Source organism: Salvelinus alpinus, unplaced genomic scaffold, assembly GCF_045679555.1.
Source record: "Salvelinus alpinus unplaced genomic scaffold, SLU_Salpinus.1 scaffold_40, whole genome shotgun sequence".
Classification (NCBI taxonomy): domain Eukaryota; kingdom Metazoa; phylum Chordata; class Actinopteri; order Salmoniformes; family Salmonidae; genus Salvelinus; species Salvelinus alpinus.
In genome coordinates, this window is record NW_027255981.1 from 429205 (window position 1) to 452673 (window position 23469).

Genomic DNA, 23469 nt, shown 5'->3' on the forward strand with positions numbered 1-23469 from the left:
CAAAAGACAATCTTTTTGCATATTTTTATTGACTTTTTAAAAGCTGAACTTATTTGGCTTGATGGTCAACACCGATTGTTCACAGAACACATTTAATGTGAATTTTGCAGTTTTGGCTGAAAGCAAAGTTTTTGAAATGTCACTGGTTTAAATTACTCAATTCCATTAATAAAATGTGTTTACACTTTTATAATGACTTTCATGAATAGGCTAAACATGTATAAATAGTTAAGGGTCTACATACTATTAATATGAGTATTTCATCATTTACATTGAAATTAGGTATTTATAAAGGATTAAAAAGCATTTATAATGGCTTAATCATGAAAGTTGTGTAACCAAAAAATGCTGGTCATATTCTGTCTGGTCCATGTAGGTTTTCGCTCCAACCGCAGTTGTAACTGACCTGATTCACTTTATCAACCACCTAATTGTTATAAATAGGGTGGGCTAGATTATGGTTGGAGCAAAAACCTACAGGACGATACCTTTCCACGAACAACGTTGAGCATCTCTAAGATATGAAGGATTGGAATAAGGACGTGATGTTGAGCAAGGCCGTTGAAGCTTGTGCATTCAACATTATTAGCACAGAATGTCAGGCTACATACAGTACACACACAAAATATTGAAAAATAAACATGTATAGGAAAACTGAAAGTAACACAACATTGCAGAGCTTCAAATCTAGGTGGAACTACAGTGCCTTTGGAAAGTGTTCAAAGGCACCCCTTGACTTTTCCCACATTGTTGCGTTACAGCTTGAATTTAAAATGGATTAAAACAGATTGTGTCATGGGTCTACACACAATGCCCCATAACGTCAGTGTTTTTTTATTTTTACAAATTAATTAAAAATGAAAAGCTGAAATGTCTTGAGTCAATAGGTATTCAACCCCTTTCTTAAGGCAAGCCTAAATAAGTATATATATTTTTTGCTTAACAAGTCACATTAGTTGCATGGACTCACTATGTGCAATAGTGTTTAACATGATTTTTTAATGACTACCTCATCTCTGTACCCCACAAATACAATCATCTGCAAGGTCCCTCAGTCGAGCAGTGATTTTAAACACAGATTCAACCACAAAGACCAGGGAGGTTTTCCAATGCCTCACAAAGAATGGCCATGATACTTGGTAAAACATTTAAAAACAGACATTGAATATCCCTTTGCACGTGGTGAAGTTATTGCACTTTGGATGGTGTATCAATACACCCAGTCACTACAAAGATTCAGGCGTCCTTCCTAACTCAGTTGACGGAGAGGAAGGAAACCGCTCAAGGATTTCACCATGAGGTCAACAGTGACTTTAAAACAGTTAGAGATTAACGGCTGTGATAGGAGAAACTGAGGATGGTTCAACAACATTATAGTTACTTCACAATACTAACCTAAATGACAGAGTGAAAAAAAGAAAGCCTGTACAGAAAAAAAATATTCCAAAACATGCATCCTGTTTGCAATAAGGCACTAAACTAAAACTGCAAAAAATTGTGGCAAACAAATTAACTTTATGTCCTGAATATTGTTAGGTTTGGGGGAAATCCAACACAACACATCACTGAGTACCACTCATCATATTTTCAAGCATGGTGGTGGCTGCATCATGTTATGGGTATGCTTGTCATCGGCAAAGACTAGGGAGTTTTTTTGTAGATAAAATAAAACAGAATAGAGCTAAGCACAGGCAAAATCCTAGAGGAAACCCTGGTTGAGTCTGCTTTCCAACAGATGCTGGGAGACAAATTCACATTTCAACATGACAATAACCTAAAATACAAGGCCAAATATACACTGGAGTTGCTTACCAAGATGACATTGAATGTTCCTGAGTGGCCTAGTAACAGTTTTGACTTCGGATTCAAAATCTATGGCAAGAATTGATAACGGCTGTCTAACAATGATCAATCAATTTGACAGTGCTTGAAGAATTTTTTAAATTATAAATGTGCAAATATTGTACAACCCAGGTTTGTAAAGCTCTTAGAGAGACTAATCCAGAAAGACTCAGCTGTAATCGCTGCGAAAGGTGATTCTAACATGTAATGACTCAGGGGTGTGAATACTTGTTAATTAGATATTTCTGTATTTCATTTTCAATACATTTGCAAACATTTCTAAACCATGTTTTCAGTTTGTCATTATGGGCTATTGTGTGTAGATTGGTGAGAAAAAAACTCATTTAATCCATTTTGAATTCAGGCTGTAACACAAAATATGGAATAAGTCAAGTGGTATGAATACTTTCTGAAGGCACTGTATACCCACAGCAGGATTGTCAAATACACAACCAATGTTTTTATATACTGTATATTGTGTGGATATAAGCGTGCCTCTTGCCATGACGTAGAAAACGCTTTACATTTCCAACTGCCACAGTTACAAACCCTTACAAATGGATTCTGCTCAGAAAATCACACGTCTACAAAAAAAACACTGTTCAGAAGTCTCCAATACAAATGTTGCGCGGTGTATACATTCCTCCAGTGAAAAGGAAACAGCATGGCCATGTGAATATTATCCATACATAGGTTGAAAACCCTTTAGCATGATATGGTCTTTCACAGACAGGTCCAAAAGCTTGAAGTGGAATGCTTGACTTTGACATCCAAAAAGACCAGAAGCGTGAAATGTAGCACTGGACTTTTAGGTTCTTCATTCGCCTTTCAAAAGTAACTTCTTGTTGAACTTCAAGTCGGAGTAGTTTTCAGCGAGTAGGGTGGAACGTATAATTTAAGCCAAGCTCCTCTGCCGTGGCTTGATCCTCAGATACAGCTAAAAATAAGAAAGTACAACTTTAACGATCATAGAACTATGGTAAGCAGGGGGCTGAGATTCTCATTTACATGTCTCAATTTAGATTCAGCATTATTACATAATATTCTTAAGTGACAGGATTTCCCCCTCTAGTTAAAGAAATCTATTAATCATTGCCAGATGTGGGATGATCTCCATATGTGAAATGGCAGACGAGTTTTTGTCAAGGAGGTTACGCATAGAGCTGGTAGGTCTTTACAAGGCATGCGTGACTAAGAAATGTTAGCGTTGCATAGCACACTGTATTACTTATACAACTAATATAAGGACTGGACATGAGACGGGAGTAGAAACTAACGCGGGCATTGTTTAATGCGTTTCACAGGACAAAACATTCCCAGCATTCCAACGTAGGTAAGCAGGGGGGTGATACAGGTGCCCTAAAGGGACAAACTAGAATATCAACACAACAGTTAGATTTTCCCCAGTCTTCTAATCAGAGAAGTAGACCCCCCGAGGGTAATTTCTTCCCAAATAGATTGCAAGTTGCACTTTTCACAGGGGCACAATTTTGGTTTTAGAAGTGGGGGTGACATAATTATTCTTATACATTTTTCTCCAGTTGGATAAACACTCTAAGCAGTCTACCCGACCACTTGGAGGCGTCCGCATGGTCATAAAGCACACCGTTGCCTCGTTTTGTACCCCCCGTCCCCAGTGAAAGTTGCACCCCTGCTTTTCACTGAACATGTTCTTCGAACCTCCAGCACCGGGGCCAGTATTCACAACATCTCAGAGTAGAACTTTTCACATTTCATTTGCCAAAATTGATCACTTTAAGCAACCGGTCGATTATTTGCTTTATACGCAGAGCTCACCCTGTTATAAATCGGGTTTCTAGCTCTACAAGTTGATAAAAACAGCTACTGTCATTAATAATTACACCAACAGTTCCGTTTGCTAATTAAAACACTTACATTTAGAACGCACTACAAATGTTAGGCTACAAAGGCCGGCAAAGTGGATTATGGTAAAGTTAGTTTGAGGTTGGAAGTTAGAGATATATCTCTAACTAGCCCCATAGAGCCGAATGTCTGTCGAATATCCAACCTCTATGTAGGCCGTCATTGTAAATAAGAATTTGTTCTTAACTGACTTGCCTTAGGTTAAATAAATAAAAACACGGTTGTCAGTTTCTTTTGCTGGCTACACAGACAAAATTATTGCATTTTGGCAGATAGGGATCAATCATCCAGGGCGAGGTAGAGAGAGAGGATTGAAAAACAATTATGAACTCTTTGGTAGAGATGCTGTGAAATTCCACTGGAGCAGTGTATGCATAACCTACTGGTAATTACCCTGTTTTGACCCTACACTTAATACAGACTGGCATTTATTTTGCGATGCCCGGCCATTAGAAGTGACCCGAGTTTGTTGGAGGCTCGCCGTTTAATGGAAGTTTTACGGTATATGGACAGATCCTAAATCAGCATTCCTCCTCTTAGACACTTTGTGGAAATGGCCCTTGGTCAAAACCACTAGATATGTGCATGTCCACTTTTCCTATACTAAACCACTGCTCTGAATACAATATGGAGCTGCAGCCCACAGACAGACACTATTGCTGGATTCCAAATTGACTGCTCTTCACCCTGCCTATGATTTTTGCCACATTTCTACACCTATCCAATCATTTCAGATCTACAGGAGTGCCTAGGGCTTAGGAACTAGGGGTAAAGCATATGTGTGGCCAGGCTAGTGTCCCTACTCTCTCTCCTGCTCACCCCTAGCAGGTTCCTTGGAATGTAGCCCTCTCGGTCTCCGCAGCGGGCCCACCACCACTCGATCTCGTCCTTGTCCTCGCGCCGCAGCACCGTCATGCAGTCGCCTTCCTGGAAGGCCAGCTCGTCATCGTCCTCAGCCTCGTAGTCCCACAGGGCGTACACCACCCCACGGTTCATGATGCCCATCTTCTCCTGTACACCTGCATCGACACAAAGTCACACCCACCTCGTCAGGAACAAGCCGTTAAGATTCCATTTCCGCTAAAACATGTTATGGAGGGCAGAATGTTAGAGTAGATGAGGGTAGCTACATTTTGTAAACAAGCGGAGGGGTCGAGTGCAAAACGGGAAAAGAGTAATAGGCACACTGATTGTTTTGAGCAAATAATGTTTGTGCTTTGTCTCCAGTCAGAGAACACTAGCGGTCTCACCGTAGAGGAACTGGGAGCACTGTGCGTAGCCCTCCTCCATCTCCTCGCACTTGTCTGCCGCTGTCTGCATGTCACTGTAGGTGGTGGCGAACACAGCAGCCCCGGACTCCACCAGGAACTTACACACCTGCACATTGTTACAGGAGGCCGCACAGTGCAGTGGAGTCCTGGGAGAAAGACAGACACGGAGAGGTAGAGTGAGGTAGGGATGGATGGAAGAAAGAAAGGGAAGGAGGTAGAGAGGAGGGCAGAGGGAGAAGGAGATAAGGCGGGAGAGTTGGAGGAGATGAGAGCAAGAGGATGGGTGAGGGGAGTGAAGGAGGGGAGAGATAAAAAAACAATAACTTTTTAATAATAGTGGGCGACTGGATAACATCAGCCACATGAAAACATTGGATGTGACGTGCTACTGGTTGCTGGGGGTGATGACAGCTTTTAGAAAGCCACTGTAAAGGGACAACGGCAACTAACGTGACAATGGCCACTGTAAAGTGACAATGGCTCACCAGCCATCGCTGTCGGCAGCGTTGGAGTTCACGCCAAACTGCACCAGGAACTTGACGATCTCGGTGTGGCCGGCGCAGACGGCGTTGTGCAGGGCTGTGATGCCCTCGTCATTGGGTAGGCTGGGGTCATCCACCTATAAGGCGGAAAGTTAATAGGCTTCAAGACATTTCCTAGAAAGCGGTCAGTTATCGGTCTTTACCCCTTACGGTTGATGTTAGGATTTGGGGAGGGATTAGCTGATCTTAGATCTGTCCCCTAAGGGCAACATGGTTGAGGTTAGGATTTGGGGAGGTTTTAGCAGGTCCTATAACTGTGCCTAAGGGCAACTTCTAAGCTAAGCATTTTGATGGCCATAGACCAGCATTTCTTGTTGCTTAAAGAGTACTACTTAAGCATTACTTGCAGCGGCATTGCAAAGCCTTTGCTTATGGGATGTCTACGTGGAAGAGTCGTCTGTGGTATTAACATTGAAACAGCCGAAATTAGCAGGGCTAATGATGTAAAACTCACATCACTGAGAATCTGACCAACAGCCCTTTGACTTCCCACCCCCCTTTTCTTCCCAACGCTATACTATCTCTTCAATTAAAAGGAGTGGGACTACTCACGTCATAGATGACCCTCTGCACCAGATCATACTCGCCCTCCAGAGATGAGTCCAGCAGCAGGGCCAGGGGGTTAAACTTGACCCGCATGCCGTGGTCGATGCGCTCCGAGCCGACCTTCCGCAGGTTGGTCCTCTTACCCTGCAGGAGTGGAGTTGGAGTAGAGGAGTGAGGGGTGTAGATGTTTCACAATTAGAATATAAATGCAGTGACATCTGCTAGCTATGGTCATCGAAATTGTTAAAAGGTTTTAAAATGAATTATAATAAATGCAACAGTTGGACAATGGATAAAGATCCTCCAAACTTTTAGAATTTGTATTATCCATCAGATATTGGACTAAATTATAGCACATAAAACATTTTACTGGCTCAGACAAATAATTAATGCAGTTCAGGGACTTTGGTGGAAATGCAGGTATTCAATTTGTCCAATATATACATTTTAATATTGTATCAGGTATTTTTTTGGGGGTGTGTGTTAAAAAATAGAATTATATGTGCATCATATGCATAAATACACTGGATGTACTTGCATATATGACACATTAACATAAAGGGGTGGAACAGGGTTGCAACCACCTGCACTGTCTAGACTGCTTCATTAATTACTGTTGTCACATTCTCTTGCATAATTCAACAAGTGTGTCAATAGCAGGATACCCTCGGATAAAAAAATAAACACGCTTGCTTTAGAATACACCCGTCTAAACATACTTTACATTATGTCCGATTTCGCAAACAATATCACTATAATCCGAGTGTTTATTTTCGTAAATTGCTTTATTTCAGGGAAATCTAATTCGTTAACATTTTGTTATCTTTTTTCCTCAACTGGATTAAATTATTACTTTTCAATTCCACAAAAAACTAACACCCATCAAAATAAAGTTATATTTATTCACTTTCTTGTGACGTAAGTGATGAGACTGTGTTAAATCCCAGACAAAGCTTTAGCCTTCTAGTCAACAGAAAGCCAATGTATTCCATTGAGCCCATTTCAGCCATTACCGGGGTGTGTTTGACAGGTCATTACAAACATTTCCACAGTCGTAATGTTAACGGGGAAAAAATTACAGGCACAAGCAAGAGTGTGAAAGAGTCGCAGGAGTAAAATGAAAACCATCAATCAACTAGATTTAAGTGACGAGTAGGGCTGTGGCGGTCATGAAATGTTGTGAGCCAGTTATTGTCATTCAAAAGACTACCGGTCTGATTCCTATGCTATTATTTTATACAGTATTACATGGTTTTATAGTAATAAGAATGGAATTTAACTTAGTGCGCCTTCGGAAAGTATTCAGACCCCTTGACTATTTCCATATTTTTTTATGTTACAGCCTTATTCTAAAATGTATTAAATATAATTTTTCCCCTCAGCAATCTACACACAATAATGACAAAGCGAAAAGTGTTTTTAGAAATTGTTGCCAATTTATTAAAAAACTAAAATATCACATTTACATAAGTATTCAGACCAGGGACTAGGAGATTAGCCAGGATCGAGGGAAAGTTGAATGTAGCAAAATACAGAGAGATCCTTGGTGAAAACCTGCTCCAGTGCACTCAGGACCTCAGACCGGGGCGAAGGTTCACCTTTCAACAGGTCAACGACCCTAAGCACACAGCCAAGACAACGCAGGAGTGGCTTCTGGACAAGTCTCTGAATGTCTTTGAGGGGCCCAGCCAGCCAGAGCCCGGACTTGAACCAAATCGAATATGTCTGGAGAGATCTGAAAAATAGCTGTGCAGCAATGCTCCCCATCCAACCTAACAGAGCTTGAGAGGATCTGCAAAGAGGAATAGGAGAAAACCCCCAAATACAGGTGTCATGACGTTGGCAGTGGGGGTAGGTTTATGACAGTCATAAATACCTCTTTCCCCCCTCCCCCGTTCCCCTTCCCTACTGATGTGACATAAGAAAACCCCTTGGTTAACATAGAGATTCTGGGGACATCAGAAGGTGGGGGGGAAATGAACTATATTCTGGTAATCCGACCAACTGAACATATGCGGTGGTACTTAAGGTATATTATGTCAGTTCGGTTGCCCTCTGACACATTCTCATCAATGATAGAATGACATAAACTCTACTGTGGAAAGTCTAAATGTCAGAGGTATCGGATTCACATGGAATTGTTGTTTAATTGAAATGTTTGAATATGACATTATTTGTGAAGAGGTGAAATGTAATTTTAGCTTCCAAATGAGAGATCTGTGCTTTCATAAGTTTTCCTCTGCTCACAGTGGCCCGCCCCTGTGAAGAGGCATGGGTTAGAAACTTTTCAGACACACCCCTCTCCCTCCACTATATAAATCCATTGACAAGAATATAACTTCCTGTTCCGGGTACACCAGGATGACGGTCCTGTGTCAGAATGGTTCAGACAATAACTACAGAACTAGGCCAACATCAGCATGGACTTTGATTGTGAATGGTATGAACTTTGAACTCGTGTTCACTACAGAAGTGATATCTCCTAGCCGTTGAGTTGGCAACAGCTGCTACAAACGCAGGTTAGGAAGGACAGTCCGAGTATCCCGTCTTCCACACACAACGTTACTACAACGTATCCCGTGACTACGAGACATTCTCCAAAGGACAGAGGACTCGGGTTGGCGATACGGCCTTCCATCTACCACCAACCTACTGAAGCGCAGCTCAGAGTAAATATGTATTGCATTTTCCTTTTCAAATGGGCGGTAATTTAGAATGCATAAGATACTGTATTTACGATAGCACAGCTCGCCTATGTTCCAGTCTCCCGCTCTTTCACTAAGAGACAGCCCCATCTCCTTTGTGTAACAAGCTGTCATATCTATTCCGCCCGCCAGGGACGTTTTTCTGTATGACGTAATTTGTGATTAAGTTATGATTTAATTGTATATTTACATTTACATTTAAGTCATTTAGCAGACGCTCTTATCCAGAGCGACTTACAAATTGGTACATTCACCTTATGATATCCAGTGGAACAACCACTTTACAATAGTGCATCTAACTCTTTTAAGGGGGGGGGGGTTAGAAGGATTACTTTATCCTATCCTAGGTATTCCTTAAAGAGGTGGGGTTTCAGGTGTCTCCGGAAGGTGGTGATTGACTCCGCTGACCTGGCGTCGTGAGGGAGTTTGTTCCACCATTGGGGTGCCAGAGCAGCGAACAGTTTTGACTGGGCTGAGCGGGAACTGTACTTCCTCAGAGGTAGGGAGGCGAGCAGGCCAGAGGTGGATGAACGCAGTGCCCTTGTTTGGGTGTAGGGCCTGATCAGAGCCTGAAGGTACGGAGGTGCCGTTCCCCTCACAGCTCCGTAGGCAAGCACCATGGTCTTGTAGCGGATGCGAGCTTCAACTGGAAGCCAGTGGAGAGAGCGGAGGAGCGGGGTGACGTGAGAGAACTTGGGAAGGTTGAACACCAGACGGGCTGCGGCGTTCTGGATGAGTTGTAGGGGTTTAATGGCACAGGCAGGGAGCCCAGCCAACAGCGAGTTGCAGTAATCCAGACGGGAGATGACAAGTGCCTGGATAAGGACCTGCGCCGCTTCCTGTGTGAGGCAGGGTCGTACTCTGCGAATGTTGTAGAGCATGAACCTACAGGAACGGGTCACCGCCTTGATGTTAGTTGAGAACGACAGGGTGTTGTCCAGGATCACGCCAAGGTTCTTAGCACTCTGGGAGGAGGACACAATGGAGTTGTCAACCGTGATGGCGAGATCATGGAACGGGCAGTCCTTCCCTGGGAGGAAGAGCAGCTCCGTCTTGCCGAGGTTCAGCTTGAGGTGGTGATCCGTCATCCACACTGATATGTCTGCCAGAAATGCAGAGATGCGATTCGCCACCTGGTTATCAGAAGGGGGAAAGGAGAAGATTAATTGTGTGTCGTCTGCATAGCAATGATAGGAGAGACCATGTGAGGATATGACAGAGCCAAGTGACTTGGTGTATAGCGAGAATAGGAGAGGGCCTAGAACAGAGCCCTGGGGGACACCAGTGGTGAGAGCACGTGGTGCGGAGACAGATTCCTGCCACGCCACCTGGTAGGAGCGACCTGTCAGGTAGGACGCAATCCAAGCGTGGGCCGCGCCGGAGATGCCCAACTCGGAGAGGGTGGAGAGGAGGATCTGATGGTTCACAGTATCAAAGGCAGCCGATAGGTCTAGAAGGATGAGAGCAGAGGAGAAAGAGTTAGCTTTAGCAGTGCGGAGCGCCTCCGTGACACAGAGAAGAGCAGTCTCAGTTGAATGACTAGTCTTGAAACCTGACTGATTTGGATCAAGAAGGTCATTCTGAGAGAGATAGCAGGAGAGCTGGCCAAGAACGGCACGTTCAAGAGTTTTGGAGAGAAAAGAAAGAAGGGATACTGGTCTGTAGTTGTTGACATCGGAGGGATCGAGTGTAGGTTTTTTCAGAAGGGGTGCAACTCTCGCTCTCTTGAAGACGGAAGGGACGTAGCCAGCGGTCAAGGATGAGTTGATGAGCGAGGTGAGGTAAGGGAGAAGGTCTCCGGAGATGGTCTGGAGAAGAGAGGAGGGGATAGGGTCAAGCGGGCAGGTTGTTGGGCGGCCGGCCGTCACAAGACGCGAGATTTCATCTGGAGAGAGAGGGGAGAAAGAGGTCAAAGCACAGGGTAGGGCAGTGTGAGCAGAACCAGCGGTGTCGTTTGACTTAGCAAACGAGGATCGGATGTCGTCGACCTTCTTTTCAAAATGGTTGACGAAGTCATCCGCAGAGAGGGAGGAGGGGGGGGAGGGGGAGGAGGATTCAGGAGGGAGGAGAAGGTGGCAAAGAGCTTCCTAGGGTTAGAGGCAGATGCTTGGAATTTAGAGTGGTAGAAAGTAGCTTTAGCAGCAGAGACAGAAGAGGAGAATGTAGAGAGGAGGGAGTGAAAGGATGGCAGGTCCGCAGGGAGGCGAGTTTTTCCTCCATTTCCGCTCGGCTGCCCAGAGCCCGGTTCTGTGAGCTCGCAATGAGTCGTCGAGCCACGGAGCAGGAGGGGAGGACCGAGCCGGCCTGGAGGATAGGGGACATAGAGTCAAAGGATGCAGAAAGGGAGGAGAGGAGGGTTGAGGAGGCAGAATCAGGAGATAGGTTGGAGAAGGTTTGAGCAGAGGGAAGAGATGACAGTATGGAAGAGGAGAGAGTAGCGGGGGAGAGAGAGCGAAGGTTGGGACGGCGCGATACCATCCGAGTGGGGGCAGTGTGGGAAGTGTTGGATGAGAGCGAGAGGGAGAAGGAAACAAGGTAGTGGTCGGAGACTTGGAGGGGAGTTGCAATGAGATTAGTGGAAGAACAGCATCTAGTAAAGATGAGGTCAAGCGTATTGCCTGCCTTGTGAGTAGGGGGGGAAGGTGAGAGGGTGAGGTCAAAAGAGGAGAGGAGTGGAAAGAAGGAGGCAGAGAGGAATGAGTCAAAGGTAGACGTGGGGAGGTTAGTCACCCAGAACTGTGAGAGGTGAGCCATCCTCAGGAAAGGAACTTATCAAGGCGTCAAGCTCATTGATGAACTCTCCAAGGGAACCTGGAGGGCGATAAATGATAAGGATGTTAAGCTTGAAAGGGCTGGTAACTGTGACAGCATGGAATTCAAAGGAGGCGATAGACAGATGGGTCAGGGGAGAAAGAGAGAATGTCCACTTGGGAGAGATGAGGATCCCAGTGCCACCACCCCGCTGACCAGAAGCTCTCGGGGTGTGCGAGAACACGTGGGCAGACGAGGAGAGAGCAGTAGGAGTAGCAGTGTTATCTGTGGTAATCCATGTTTCCGTCAGTGCCAAGAAGTCGAGGGACTGGAGGGAAGCATAGGCTGAGATGAACTCTGCCTTGTTGGCCGCAGATCGGCAGTTCCAGAGGCTGCCGGAGACCTGGAACTCCACGTGGGTCGTGCGCGCTGGGACCACCAGGTTAGAGTGGCAGCGGCCACGCAGTGTGAAGTGTTTGTATGGTCTGTGCAGAGAGGAGAGAAGAGGGATAGACAGACACATAGTTGACAGGCTACAGAAGAGGCTACGCTAATGCAAAGGAGATTGGAATGACAAGTGGACTACACGTCTCGAATGTTCAGAAAGTTAAGCTTACGTTGCAAGAAATCTTATTGACTAAAATGATACAGTACTGCTAGATGGTGAAGTAGGCTAGCTAGCAGTGGCTGCGTTGTTGACTTTGTTTGAAAGTGTAGCTGGCTAGGTAACCTCGATAACTGGCTAGGTAACCTCGATAATTACTCTAAACTACACAATTATCTTGGATACAAAGACAGCAAAGACAACTATGTAGCTAGCTAACACTACACTAATCAAGTCATTCCGTTGTAATGTAATAGTTTCTACAGCGCTGCTATTCGGTAGGAGTTGGCTAGCGGGCTAGCTAGCAGTGTTGACTAGGTAGGAGAACGGCGGCGCTAGCTAACGGCGGCGCTAGCTAACCTCGATAATTACTCTAAACTACACAATTATCTTAGATACAAAGACAGCAAAGACAACTATGTAGCTAGCTAACACTACACTAATCAAGTCGTCCCGTTGTAATGTAATAGTTCCTAATAGTTCCTACAGTGCTGCTATTCGGTAGAAGTTAGCTAGCTGGCTAGCAGCTAGCAGTGTTGACTACGTTAGAAGGACGAAAATAGCTGGCTAGCTAACCTCGATAATTACTCTAAACTACACAATTATCTTTGATACAAAGACGGCTATGTAGCTAGCTAAGAAGAAATTGCTAAGATCAAACAAATCAAACCGTTGTACTGTAATGAAATGAAATGATGGGGTATTGCATGTAGATTGATGAGAAAATGGAAACCAATGTAGTCCATCTTAGAATAAGGCTGTAAAGTAACAAAATGTGGAAAAAGTCAAGGGGTCAGAATAGTTCCGAATGCACTGTAGCTGAATAAAGCAAAGGATATTTTTCCTATTACGGAGCGAGTGCACATATGAAGTGGCTATGTTGAGCGTAAAAGTGATCATTTGAAACAGGTCCTATACACTAGATTTAGCGTTATTTGACAACTTTAGTTGTGAATGATACAAACCTTAGAATGTCTCAGAAATCAAAACATACAGTGGGGAGAACAAGTATTTGATACACTGCCGATTTTGCAGGTTTTCCTACTTACAAAGCATGTAGAGGTCTGTAATTGTTATCATAGGTACACTTCAACTGTGAGAGACGGAATCTAAAACAAAAATCCAATTGTATGATTTTTAAGTAATTCATTTGCATTTTATTGCATGACATAAGTATTTGAAAACCTACCAACCAGTAAGAATTCCGGCTCTCACAGACCTGTTAGTTACCTGTTTACCTTGTTCTCCCCACTGTATATGGGCTGCATGATAAGCGATTGATGATTTGAGAAAGTCGCAAATAAAGCTTGCGCTCTTGTTCCTTGCCTCAGACTGCACATGCTGTCCTCTCATCAAGCGATCATATTTTCACCCATCAGACTATTATCAATTTAATCTCGTCTTGACTAATACAGTACCAGTCAAAGGTTTGGACACACCTACTCATTCCAGGGTTTTTCTTTATTTGTACTATTTTTTACATTGTAGAATAATAGTGAAGACATCAAAACTATGAAATAACACATATGGAATCATGTAGTAACCAAAAAAGTGTAAAATGTACTTTGTCAAATTAGTATCGATTTAGAATCAATCAAATGGCCTTATCAAATGGCCAGGAACAGGGGCAAAAAACATCTGCACTCGAATAGTGAATGGAGGCCGCTTTCCTGCCATGGCGGACTGGTAGGCTACTCCAGATTTATAGTGGAGCATGTGCTTAATATGAGCAGCTGGAAATAAAATATAGTAGCAGTATCCTCTTTAGTGGCAACCATCAAAACCCTGCGTTCCCACTGGATTACATATAGAAAAGTCTGGGCTTATAAGAACACGCATTTCATATACAGGCCTATGCGTATACATAAGCTCTAATATGCGTATTGGGGTTTTGAAAGAATCATCACCTCAGAAAGCGCTGTCCATTTTGTTGTGTTAGGCTTTGAAACAACATCCACAATGAGCATGTTTTCCAGTGAGTTTTAAGCTGTTGCTGAACTTCTTTCTTCAAATTGACCAATCACAGTGCGGTGAGTTTTAAAAGCATGATACTGTTCTGATAAACGTTGGATGTGATTTTCCACTGCATTTATGTCAGAGTGGTTAGACTAGAGGGACAATAGAGCGCTGAGTACCAGGCGAGTTGGGTACCCCCAACGCATGTCCAGAGTGCATAAGAGGAGATGACCGTGACTCAACGGTTACATGGAATTTTACTGCGGTCATGACTCGTGACTGCCGCTGTGGAGGTAATATGGTCACCGCAACAGCCATACTGACAAGTGAATTTGACACCCTTCAAACACAGATGGCTGAAAAAGACAGATCCTCAGGTGGCCATATATGTTGTATACAGTTGAAGTCGGAAGTTTACATACACTTAGGTTGGAGTCATTAAAACTCGTTTATCAACCACTCCACAAATTTCTTGTTAACAAACTATAGTTTTGGCAAGTCGGTTAGGATATCTACTTTGTGCATGACACAAGTAATTTTTTCAACAATTGTTTACAGACAGATTATTTCGCTTATAATTCACTGTATCACAATTCCAGTGGGTCAGAAGTGTACATACACTAAGTTGAATGTGCCTTTAAACAGCTTGGACAATTCCAGAAAATGATGTCATGGATTTACAAGCTTCTGATAAATTATGTCAATTAGCCTATCAGAAGCTTGTAAATCCATGACATCATTTGAGTCAATTGGAGGTGTACCTGTGGATGTATTTCAAGGCCTACCTTCAAACTCACTGCCTCTTTGCTTGACATCATGGGAAAATCAAAAGAAATCAGCCAAGACCTCAGAAAAAAAAATGTAGACCTCCACAAGTCTGTTTCATCCTTGGGAGCAATTTCCAAATGCTTGAAGGTACCACGTTCATCTGTACAAACAATAGTACGCAAGTATAAGCAGCATGGGATCACGCAGCTGTCATACCGCTCAGGGAGGAGACGCATTCTGTCTCCTAGAGATGAACGTACTTTGGTGTGAAAAGTGCAAATCAATCCCAGAACAACAACAAAGGACCTTGTGAAGATAATGGAGGAAACAGGTACAAAAGTATCTATACCCACAGTAAAATGAGTCCTATATCGACATAACCTGAAAGGCCGCTCAGCAAGGAAGAAGCCACTGCTCCAAAACCGCCATAAAAAAATCAATTTTGCAACTGCACATGGGGACAAAGATTGTACTTTTTGGAGAAATTTCCTCGGGTCTGATGAAACAACAATAGAATTGTTTGGCCATAATGACCATCGTTATGTTTGGAGGAAAAAGCGGAAGGCTTGCAAGCCGAAGAACACCATCCCAACTGTGAAGCATGGGGGTGGCAGCATCATGTTGTGGGGGTGGCAGCATCATGTTGTGGGGGTGCTTTGCTGCAGGAGGGACTGGTGCACTTCACAAAATAGATCGCATCATGAGGAAAGAAAATTATGTGGATATATTGAAGCAACATCTCAAGACATCAGTCAGGAAGTTAAAGCTTGGTCACAAATGGGTCTTCCAAATGGACAATGACCCCAAGTATACTTCCAAAGTTGTGGCAAATGGCTTAAGGACAACAAAGTCAAGGTATTGGAGTGGCCATCACAAAGCCCTGAGCTCAATCCTATAGAGAATTTGTGGGCAGAACTGAAAAAGCGTGTGCGAGCAAGGAGGCCTACAAACCTGAATCAGTTTACACCAGCTCTGTCAGGAGGGATGGGGCAAAATTCACCCAACTTATTGTGGGAAGCTTGTGGAAGGAAACATTTGACCCAAGTTAAACAATTTAAAGGCAATGCTACCAAATACTAATTGAGTGTATGTAAACTTCTGACCACTGGGAATGTGATGAAAGAAATAAAGCTGAAATAAATCATTCTCTCAACTATTATTCTGACATTTCACATTCTTAAAATAAAGTGGTGATCCTAACTGACAGAATTTTTACTACGATTAAATGTCAGGAATAGTGAAAAACTGAGTTTAAATGTATTTGGCTAAGGTGTATGTAAACTTCTGACTGTATGTCACACGAACAATACATCAATCAAAATGGTTTCCCAATACCAAATATCTCACCATCCATGTACCCCAATATCCATACCAGCACAACTTTTAGTATGTTTGGCTAAAACATGACCTCATACTATGTAGTACGCTAGTATGGGGTATTTGCTGTGGCTACATACCGGTGGCAGAGTGACCTGTCCCGTGACCTCCGGAGCCTTCATGTCGAGGGTGTCCTCCCCCAAGTCCTGCTCCCCCGCGCTGGGGTATGGAGGGGGCGGGTAGGGCGGGTACTCCTCCAAGTAGGCTTCTGGCTGATGGGGGGGCGGGTGGCAGGGCTCCGGCTCCTCTTCCTCCAGCGATGGGGGCATGGTGTGGCTGGAGGAGGAAGAGGGCTCTGGGATGGGCGAGCGAGGGGGCACCTGTGCGTCTTCCTCGGTCTCAGCGAGGGACGCTGCAGCGGTGAAAACTTGGGACGTACCAGTGCGGTCTGGGGCTCCACCGGCACTGGCCCCCTCCTTCCATGTTCCTCCACCTTCACCCTCGTAGGGGGACCCCACAACAGTCTCCATGGCGGCCAGTGTGGTCTTCTGGTAGAGAAGCTTTTGGATGTTGGGCCCCGCGGGGCCCTCAGGCTCTGTGATGGAGCTGCGCTTCTTGAGGGGTCGCGGGGCATGGTGCAGTCGGCGGCGCAGGGCTTCCAGGTCGGCATCGCTGGGGTGCCGGTGAGGGTGCGAGATGAAGGGGAGTAGCTTGGTGGGGCTGAGGGGACGAGGGGCCCGCTCCGTCTCCTGGCCCCACTGGCTCTCAGGGGCCGGAGACGCCAAGCCGGGACCCCCCTGGTCCACCTCGAAATCGCCAGCCCCCGAATAGGTGGAGTCCTGGAGGAGCGACTGCTGCCCCCCACTGCCTAAGATGACTGGCTTTCCATACACTATCAGAGAGAGTGTGAATGGTCAATCTAGCATGCTAACACAATCACCATTAACATCTTTTAAAACAATGTAAGTTTGTTAAGTAGGGAAATTTAAGGCAGGTATTTTCCAAAACAATAACAGAAAATTCAGAATGATTTTAACAAATTACTTAGTTTAGTAACATAGTAAAGATCCAGGAGTCACAGGAGTAGCCAAGACACTACAGTAGCCCATGGCTCTTTCTCTCACCTCTGGGCTGCGTGCGTGTCAGAGTGCCCCCGCCTGTCCTGGGCTGTTGGGTGTACATGGAGTAGATGGAGGAGGCCGCCACCGTCTGTGGCTTCTGGAGAACAGGCACTGCCGCTGTGGACTCTGGAGGATCCGGGGTGAAGGGGCGCACCGTAGCCGCTGGAGGAGCCTCCTGCTTGGGGGGCAGAGGCAGGGTGTGGTTGTGGATGGGGATGGGCAAAGGTGCACACAGATGGAGGGAGGCGGACGGTTTTGCCTTGCCCGGGAAGGTGCCCGTGCTGTAGGGCGGTTTGCCGAAGGTCGGGGGCTTGGTAGGGATAGGAGGTGGCACCTTGCCGAGAGCCTTACCACCCGCCTATCAAGTCAAGAAGACGGTAACATACATAGTATGATAAATTAAATGCATAATAATATAACTGCAACAATGTCAGTTAACAGATGGTTTTATCCAATGCAACTGTTCAAACACATATCCAGTATTAAGTATGAGGGCCACGAGGGAATCAAACCTACAAATGGTGTTGCAAGTACCAAGCTCCAACCAAAAAACAATACAACCCTGTATATCAAAAATACATTGAAGCTGCTTCATTGACTTATCGGGCATTTATGGAAAAAGACAAAAAAAATGGAAAGCAGAATAATCTATATCTCTGACCACATTCTCTGTGGGTCTGTGATCATTTCTAGGAAGAATGGAAGTCGGGAGGGAGGAACATGTCAAGGGAGCATCTTTTAAGTATATTGTATGAACGTTCCTAAAAATGCTTCTGAAAATCAGTGCAGTACCTGGGTATCCCTCAAGAGGTCCTCGCTGCTCTGATTGTTCTGTGAGTGGAGGGGAGCCGGGGCGTCAGACATAGAAATGTGACGCCCCTTTTGGTCCTTGAGGGTCTCGGCATCTCCTGCAACCGCAGAGGAAACCACATCAGAACATTATCTGAACCGTATGACATTTACATTATTAAAACCATAGGACATCCAAATCAGAACATTATTAGAACATTATCCAAACCATATGACGTCCATCAAACATCAAGATGATCAGAACCATATACACATCACAAATCACTGTAACCTGGAGCCAGTCTTTATTTTGAATATATTCCCAGCATCAGTTTAATAAAACACTATACTACATCTCAGGGGGTGACCTGACATTCATTTCTAAATTAATGAAATAATATGGCCTTAGCAAGAATTCCCTTCATTAATTCAAAATTGTGCAAATTTCTATTAGGATTTGTTCATTCATGCAGTGGAACTGACCCCAACCCTGTTTCCAAGCCAAGTCGAAGGAAGATGGTTACCTGAGCCCTGTGAGGAGAGGCTGGACATGCGAGGCAGAGTAGAGGACATGCCATGATGACTGCCGCTGGACTCTGCACTGGAGCTGGACCAGTCGGACAGCTTAGACGTCTTGGATGACTGAAAACCTGTCAGAGCTAGGAGAAGTGTTAACACATGGAAAGAGCACTTGAATTGCAAAGGCAGATATACACAATCTACTACTACACAGTTACACACATGCACACCAACACAGCCACAAGCGCACACATACAATCACAATTGAACACACACAAAGTAAAATCATCCATAACGAAACAACATTCTTACCTGAGTAGGGTTTAAGCGGTCTAGGAGGGGCCTTCATGGAGGAGTCTGGCATGGGTAAGGTGGTGGTGCCGTCGGGGTAGGCAGGCTTGATCAGCAGCTCCTGTCGGCTGGGCACCGGAGGCCCTGGGGCCGCAGTGGAGGACAGGATGTAAGGGCCCACGGCCGCCACCCTGGAAGGGCCACATGGCTGCAGGGCCTGGCTCTTTGTGGGGACCTGGAGAGAATGTTTGCGTAACACATTATCTAAAGTTAGCAGGTATGATGCTTTATTAGTTGTTATAAGCATGTATGAGCCTTTATAATATCTTATTATGAGCCTTATATGTTATGTCACCCTATGTAGGCCAGGGATGGGCAACTGGCGGCCCGCGGATCAATATCCATAAAAATATTAATAGAATAATAATGTTTTTAGGAACTCAGTTGGGGTCTCAACTATCTGCTGTCGCCGCTGTCAAGAGGGGGCTGCTAAAATGTTTAACTTGCATGGTGGTGGGGGGGGGGGGGGGGGCAACAAAATATTACTCCTGCACACATTGCATGTATCTCATGGACTGTGAGGTCTCGCATCGATAGCCCCATCTATGAATTGGAGTGGTGGTACATTTCCCTGGCCCCATTCCTAAGCTTAGTTCCAAAAAATGTGGTCTGATGAAACACTGCCCTAAGGGAACAAATAAAGCTTTTGAACCTCGACCTGACTCACGGGCAAGTTCGCCTTCTGCTGTAGCGCTGCCTTCTTCTTCCACAGGCGTTCGCGGAGTTCGGCCACTCGCTTGTCCATGGTGGCCACCTCCAGGTTGCGCTTGCTCAGGTTCTCACGCTGCTGTTGCAGCTTGGCACTCTGGTCCTGGTTCAGCTTATTCCTCAGCTTAAAATCGGGGGGAGAAGGGAGAAAGAGCTCGAGTCAGCGTTATGTGTGTATAGCGATTTTCCCACTACTGAGCCGAGCCAAACCAATCTCTACTGAGTTTGCCTGGTTACATACCCACCATAGTTGCTGGAACCGTGCTGAAAAGGACAGTGTGAAAAGAAAACTTCAGAGCCAGCAGTTTTGTTCTGGGGGTTATACACAATATATACACACAAAAGTATGTGGACACCCCTTCAAATGAGTGGATTCGGCTATTTAGGCCACACCGGTTGCTGACAGGTGCATAAAATTGAGCACACAGCCATGCATAAAAATCGTCTGTCCTTGGTTGCAACACTCACTACCGAGTTCCAAACTGCCTCTGGAAGCAACGTCAGCACAAGAACTGTTCGTTGGAAGATTCCTGAAATGGGTTTCCATTGCCGAGCAGCTGCACACTGGTATCTGGAGCAGTGGAAACGCGTTCTCTGGAGTGATGAATCACGCTTCACCATCTGGCAGTCCGACCAACGAATCTGCAATTTGCAGATGCCAGGAGAACGCTACCTGCCTGAATGCATAGTGCCAACTGTAAAGTCTGTTGGAGGAAGAATAATGGTCTGGGGCTCTTTTTCATGATTTGGGCTAGGCCCCTTAGTTTCAGTGAAGGGAAATCTTAATGCTACAGCATACAATGACAATCTAGACAATTCGGTGCTTCCAACTTTGTAGCAACAGTTTGGGGAAGGCACTTTCCTGTTTCAGCATGACAATGCCCCCATGCACAATGCGAGGACTATACAGAAATGGTTTGTCGAGATCGGTGTGGAAGAACTTGACTGGCCTGCACAGAGCCATGACCTCAACCCCATCGAACACCTTTGGGAATTGGAATGCCGACTGTGAACCAGGCCTAATCACCCAACATCAGTGCTGTGGTTATGATGTTATTTTGCAGAGTCTACCTGTAAATGCCACAAAAAGAAACTTCTGTGGAAGCAGACAAATCTGATCTTCTCTTACCTGCAGCTCCTTGTAAAGACGCTCCAGCTCGCCGGCGGAGCTCGGGCCGTCATGAGAGGGCTCCATCTTGACGCTTTTCAGGGTCTCCAGCTGCCTGCTCAGCTCCTCCACTCTCGAGACGGCCACCAGGAGCTCGCACTGCTTACTCTTAAACAGCCTGTTCATCTGCTCTATCTCCTCCACTATACAGCCAGGCACACACACACACACACACGCAAATCAACAAACACACGCAAGCACAGACAGACACAGACAGACATGCACGTTAGTCAAATTTGAAAAGTAACATTTATAGAATGCTAATGATGTGTTAGGTCAAACCAAAATCGAATGTTCCGTCAACGCCAATATTTTATCTTAAACCTAAACATGTTCTGTGAACGTCTGGTGTGGTAGATAAAAAAATAAACATTTGAGAAATGTTTTTGCTAACATTCCACCAAATTGCACCTTCAGGTTCCCATAACCGTCAGGTGTACATTCTCGGGAACACACAGATAACTGGACAAAATAATATTCTGGATACCTAAACCTGGAATCTTCTTTTGAACCAAAAGTAGTTAGCTGGTTGTACACTGTAGGCCTAAGCCAATCAGCTAAAAGAAAATGTCAAGTGTGTCAAGTAGGAAAAAAAAAATGTCACCCAGAAAGTCCTACTCAGCTCCTTCCCCAAACCCCTCTTCATTGAGTGTCTTGACTCCTCGCTCTCCCATTGGCACTGACCCAGTTTGCTGTTGCTGAGGCGTTTCTGCTCCACTTGACCCTTGAGGGCCCGCACCCGCCGCAGCTTGGTCTCCTGGTTCTCAGCGTTCTCACGAAGCTGCCGTAGTCTCTCATGCTCTGACGCCTGCTGCTGCTGCTCCTGCAGCTTCACGTAGCGCAGACGTTGTTCCTAGCCGACCAAACAAGAAAACATTTTCAGATTAAAGTTTTTAATAATACCCACATGGTGTATTAAATGTAGTCAAAGTAGTAGTATTTGGTCCCATATCCCTGGCACACAATGACTACACAAACTCAGCATTTTCAGTTTGTTTTGGGTATCTTTTGTATCATGTCTTGCCCAATAGTAACTAAATACGGAATAATGTATTGTCATTTTGGAGTCACTTTTCATGCATGTGAGAATAGAAGATGTTTCTGAACACTTCTATATTCACATGGATGGTGCCATGATTATGAATGAATCCTAAATGAAGCATGAATAATGATGAGTGAGAAAGTCAGAAGCACAACGATGATTTCCCCCCTCTCTGAATAAGAGCGTCAGCTTAATGACTCAAATGTCAAATGGTAACCTTCCCTGTTACTGGTAATGGTGAGAGGTTAGCATCCTTTAATGTAGCCTTTGTAACCTTCTAACTCAGTGTAGGAGAACACACAGCCCTTCCCGTGCCTTTAAAGAAAAATACTTGTCTTTATTAATTGAGCTTAATAAAAAGAGAAGGCAGAGAAGACAGTGGAACTGTCTAGGAAGAAACCTTGACAGGAACCAGACTCTAGAGCAGGCCTATGTCAAGCTAATAAGAAAGGGAAAGAAACAACTTGTTTTTATTGGACATTGTCTCATCTAGACCCCTGCCATATAGGCCCATCTGCCTCACGCTGGCCTAAACATGAGACAAGGTGAAGAATTAGATGTCTTGACCTTATTTAGTGGCTGTACTCCTCTGCCAAACGAGTCAACGGGCTTGTTTGACATCGACTGCACCCTTGCATCATAATTAACTACTGATTATGATTTATAGCCAAGTCTGTCAGTCACAAATTACCCACAACGTATCATGCTCTCCAACATGGCCAATGTCTTGCCCTACCTTTGAGGCCAGGAGCTGCTGCTGCAAATTGATCTGCTGCTGTTGCCGTGACGCCAACTCCTGCAGCTCCGAGAGGGTGATGTCCATGCAAGGTGGTGCCACCTGGGGGGGGGGGGGTCAATGATGACAAAGAATGTGTCGCACCATACCATTTAACCATCTGCTTCTATCTTCCTTCATTTTACTGTAGTACCGTTGTTGCACTCACCCCATTCTCCACGCATCGGTCCACAGGGACCTTGACCATGTTCCTTTTAGCGGAGTGATCGGAGACCCTTGATCCGCCTACACAAGACAAAATACAGCGGTCTTGTGAGTGTGTGTGTTTATATCTAACTGTTGGAGAGGGACGTGCATTATGCTTCACAACTGATCATGGGAAGTATAAAGAGGTAAGAAGCTAATTGCTATTTGGGGAAAATTCCACATTCGGAGGCATCTCTGCTAAAAGGGGGCTCCAATTTGTTTGTGTATTACAGTCTGTTCATGACCAAAGTTGGAACAAACGTGACCGGAAAACCGACACAAGACCCGAGCACTGCACCATTAATAGGGGTCATACTCTGAGGATACGGGATGAAAAGGACAAGCATGAGTTGTAGAACTGCTCATTATGTAATAACTGGTAGAGCAGCCAAAGAACCAGGCCTCTTCCACACAGCTGCTCTTCCCGTGCCAGTGTCTGACAGTTATGCAATGCTGTTTTGCGAACTCCTTATATGGGTAACCCAAAAAGGCTGATCCCTTTAATAAGCTCTTTGGGGGTCACAACTCAGGCTTATGAGTTATACAACCCAAATTCTACACCTTATATGGTAATAACGGCACAAGCTAAACAGGGAGCCAAGC

General features: G+C 44.9%; 1 protein-coding gene across 1 annotated transcript in view; it reads right to left on the reverse strand.

Annotated features, from left to right (window-relative positions):
- Nucleotides 1–12: 12 nt before the first annotated feature.
- LOC139566976 (apoptosis-stimulating of p53 protein 2-like) overlaps nucleotides 13–23469 on the reverse strand; it is a 49958-nt gene continuing 26501 nt past the window's right edge. The window contains exons 4-18 of the mRNA XM_071388367.1: nucleotides 22829–22905; nucleotides 22621–22722; nucleotides 21527–21695; nucleotides 20804–20985; nucleotides 19634–19798; nucleotides 18928–19141; nucleotides 18621–18755; nucleotides 18100–18215; nucleotides 17311–17665; nucleotides 16327–17078; nucleotides 6092–6229; nucleotides 5483–5616; nucleotides 4977–5143; nucleotides 4546–4745; nucleotides 13–2779 (exon numbers count right to left, since the gene is read on the reverse strand). Coding sequence (XP_071244468.1) covers nucleotides 2738–2779; nucleotides 4546–4745; nucleotides 4977–5143; nucleotides 5483–5616; nucleotides 6092–6229; nucleotides 16327–17078; nucleotides 17311–17665; nucleotides 18100–18215; nucleotides 18621–18755; nucleotides 18928–19141; nucleotides 19634–19798; nucleotides 20804–20985; nucleotides 21527–21695; nucleotides 22621–22722; nucleotides 22829–22905 — 2948 coding nt within the window. The 3' untranslated portion in view covers nucleotides 13–2737. The remainder of the gene's footprint in view (nucleotides 2780–4545; nucleotides 4746–4976; nucleotides 5144–5482; nucleotides 5617–6091; nucleotides 6230–16326; nucleotides 17079–17310; nucleotides 17666–18099; nucleotides 18216–18620; nucleotides 18756–18927; nucleotides 19142–19633; nucleotides 19799–20803; nucleotides 20986–21526; nucleotides 21696–22620; nucleotides 22723–22828; nucleotides 22906–23469) is intronic.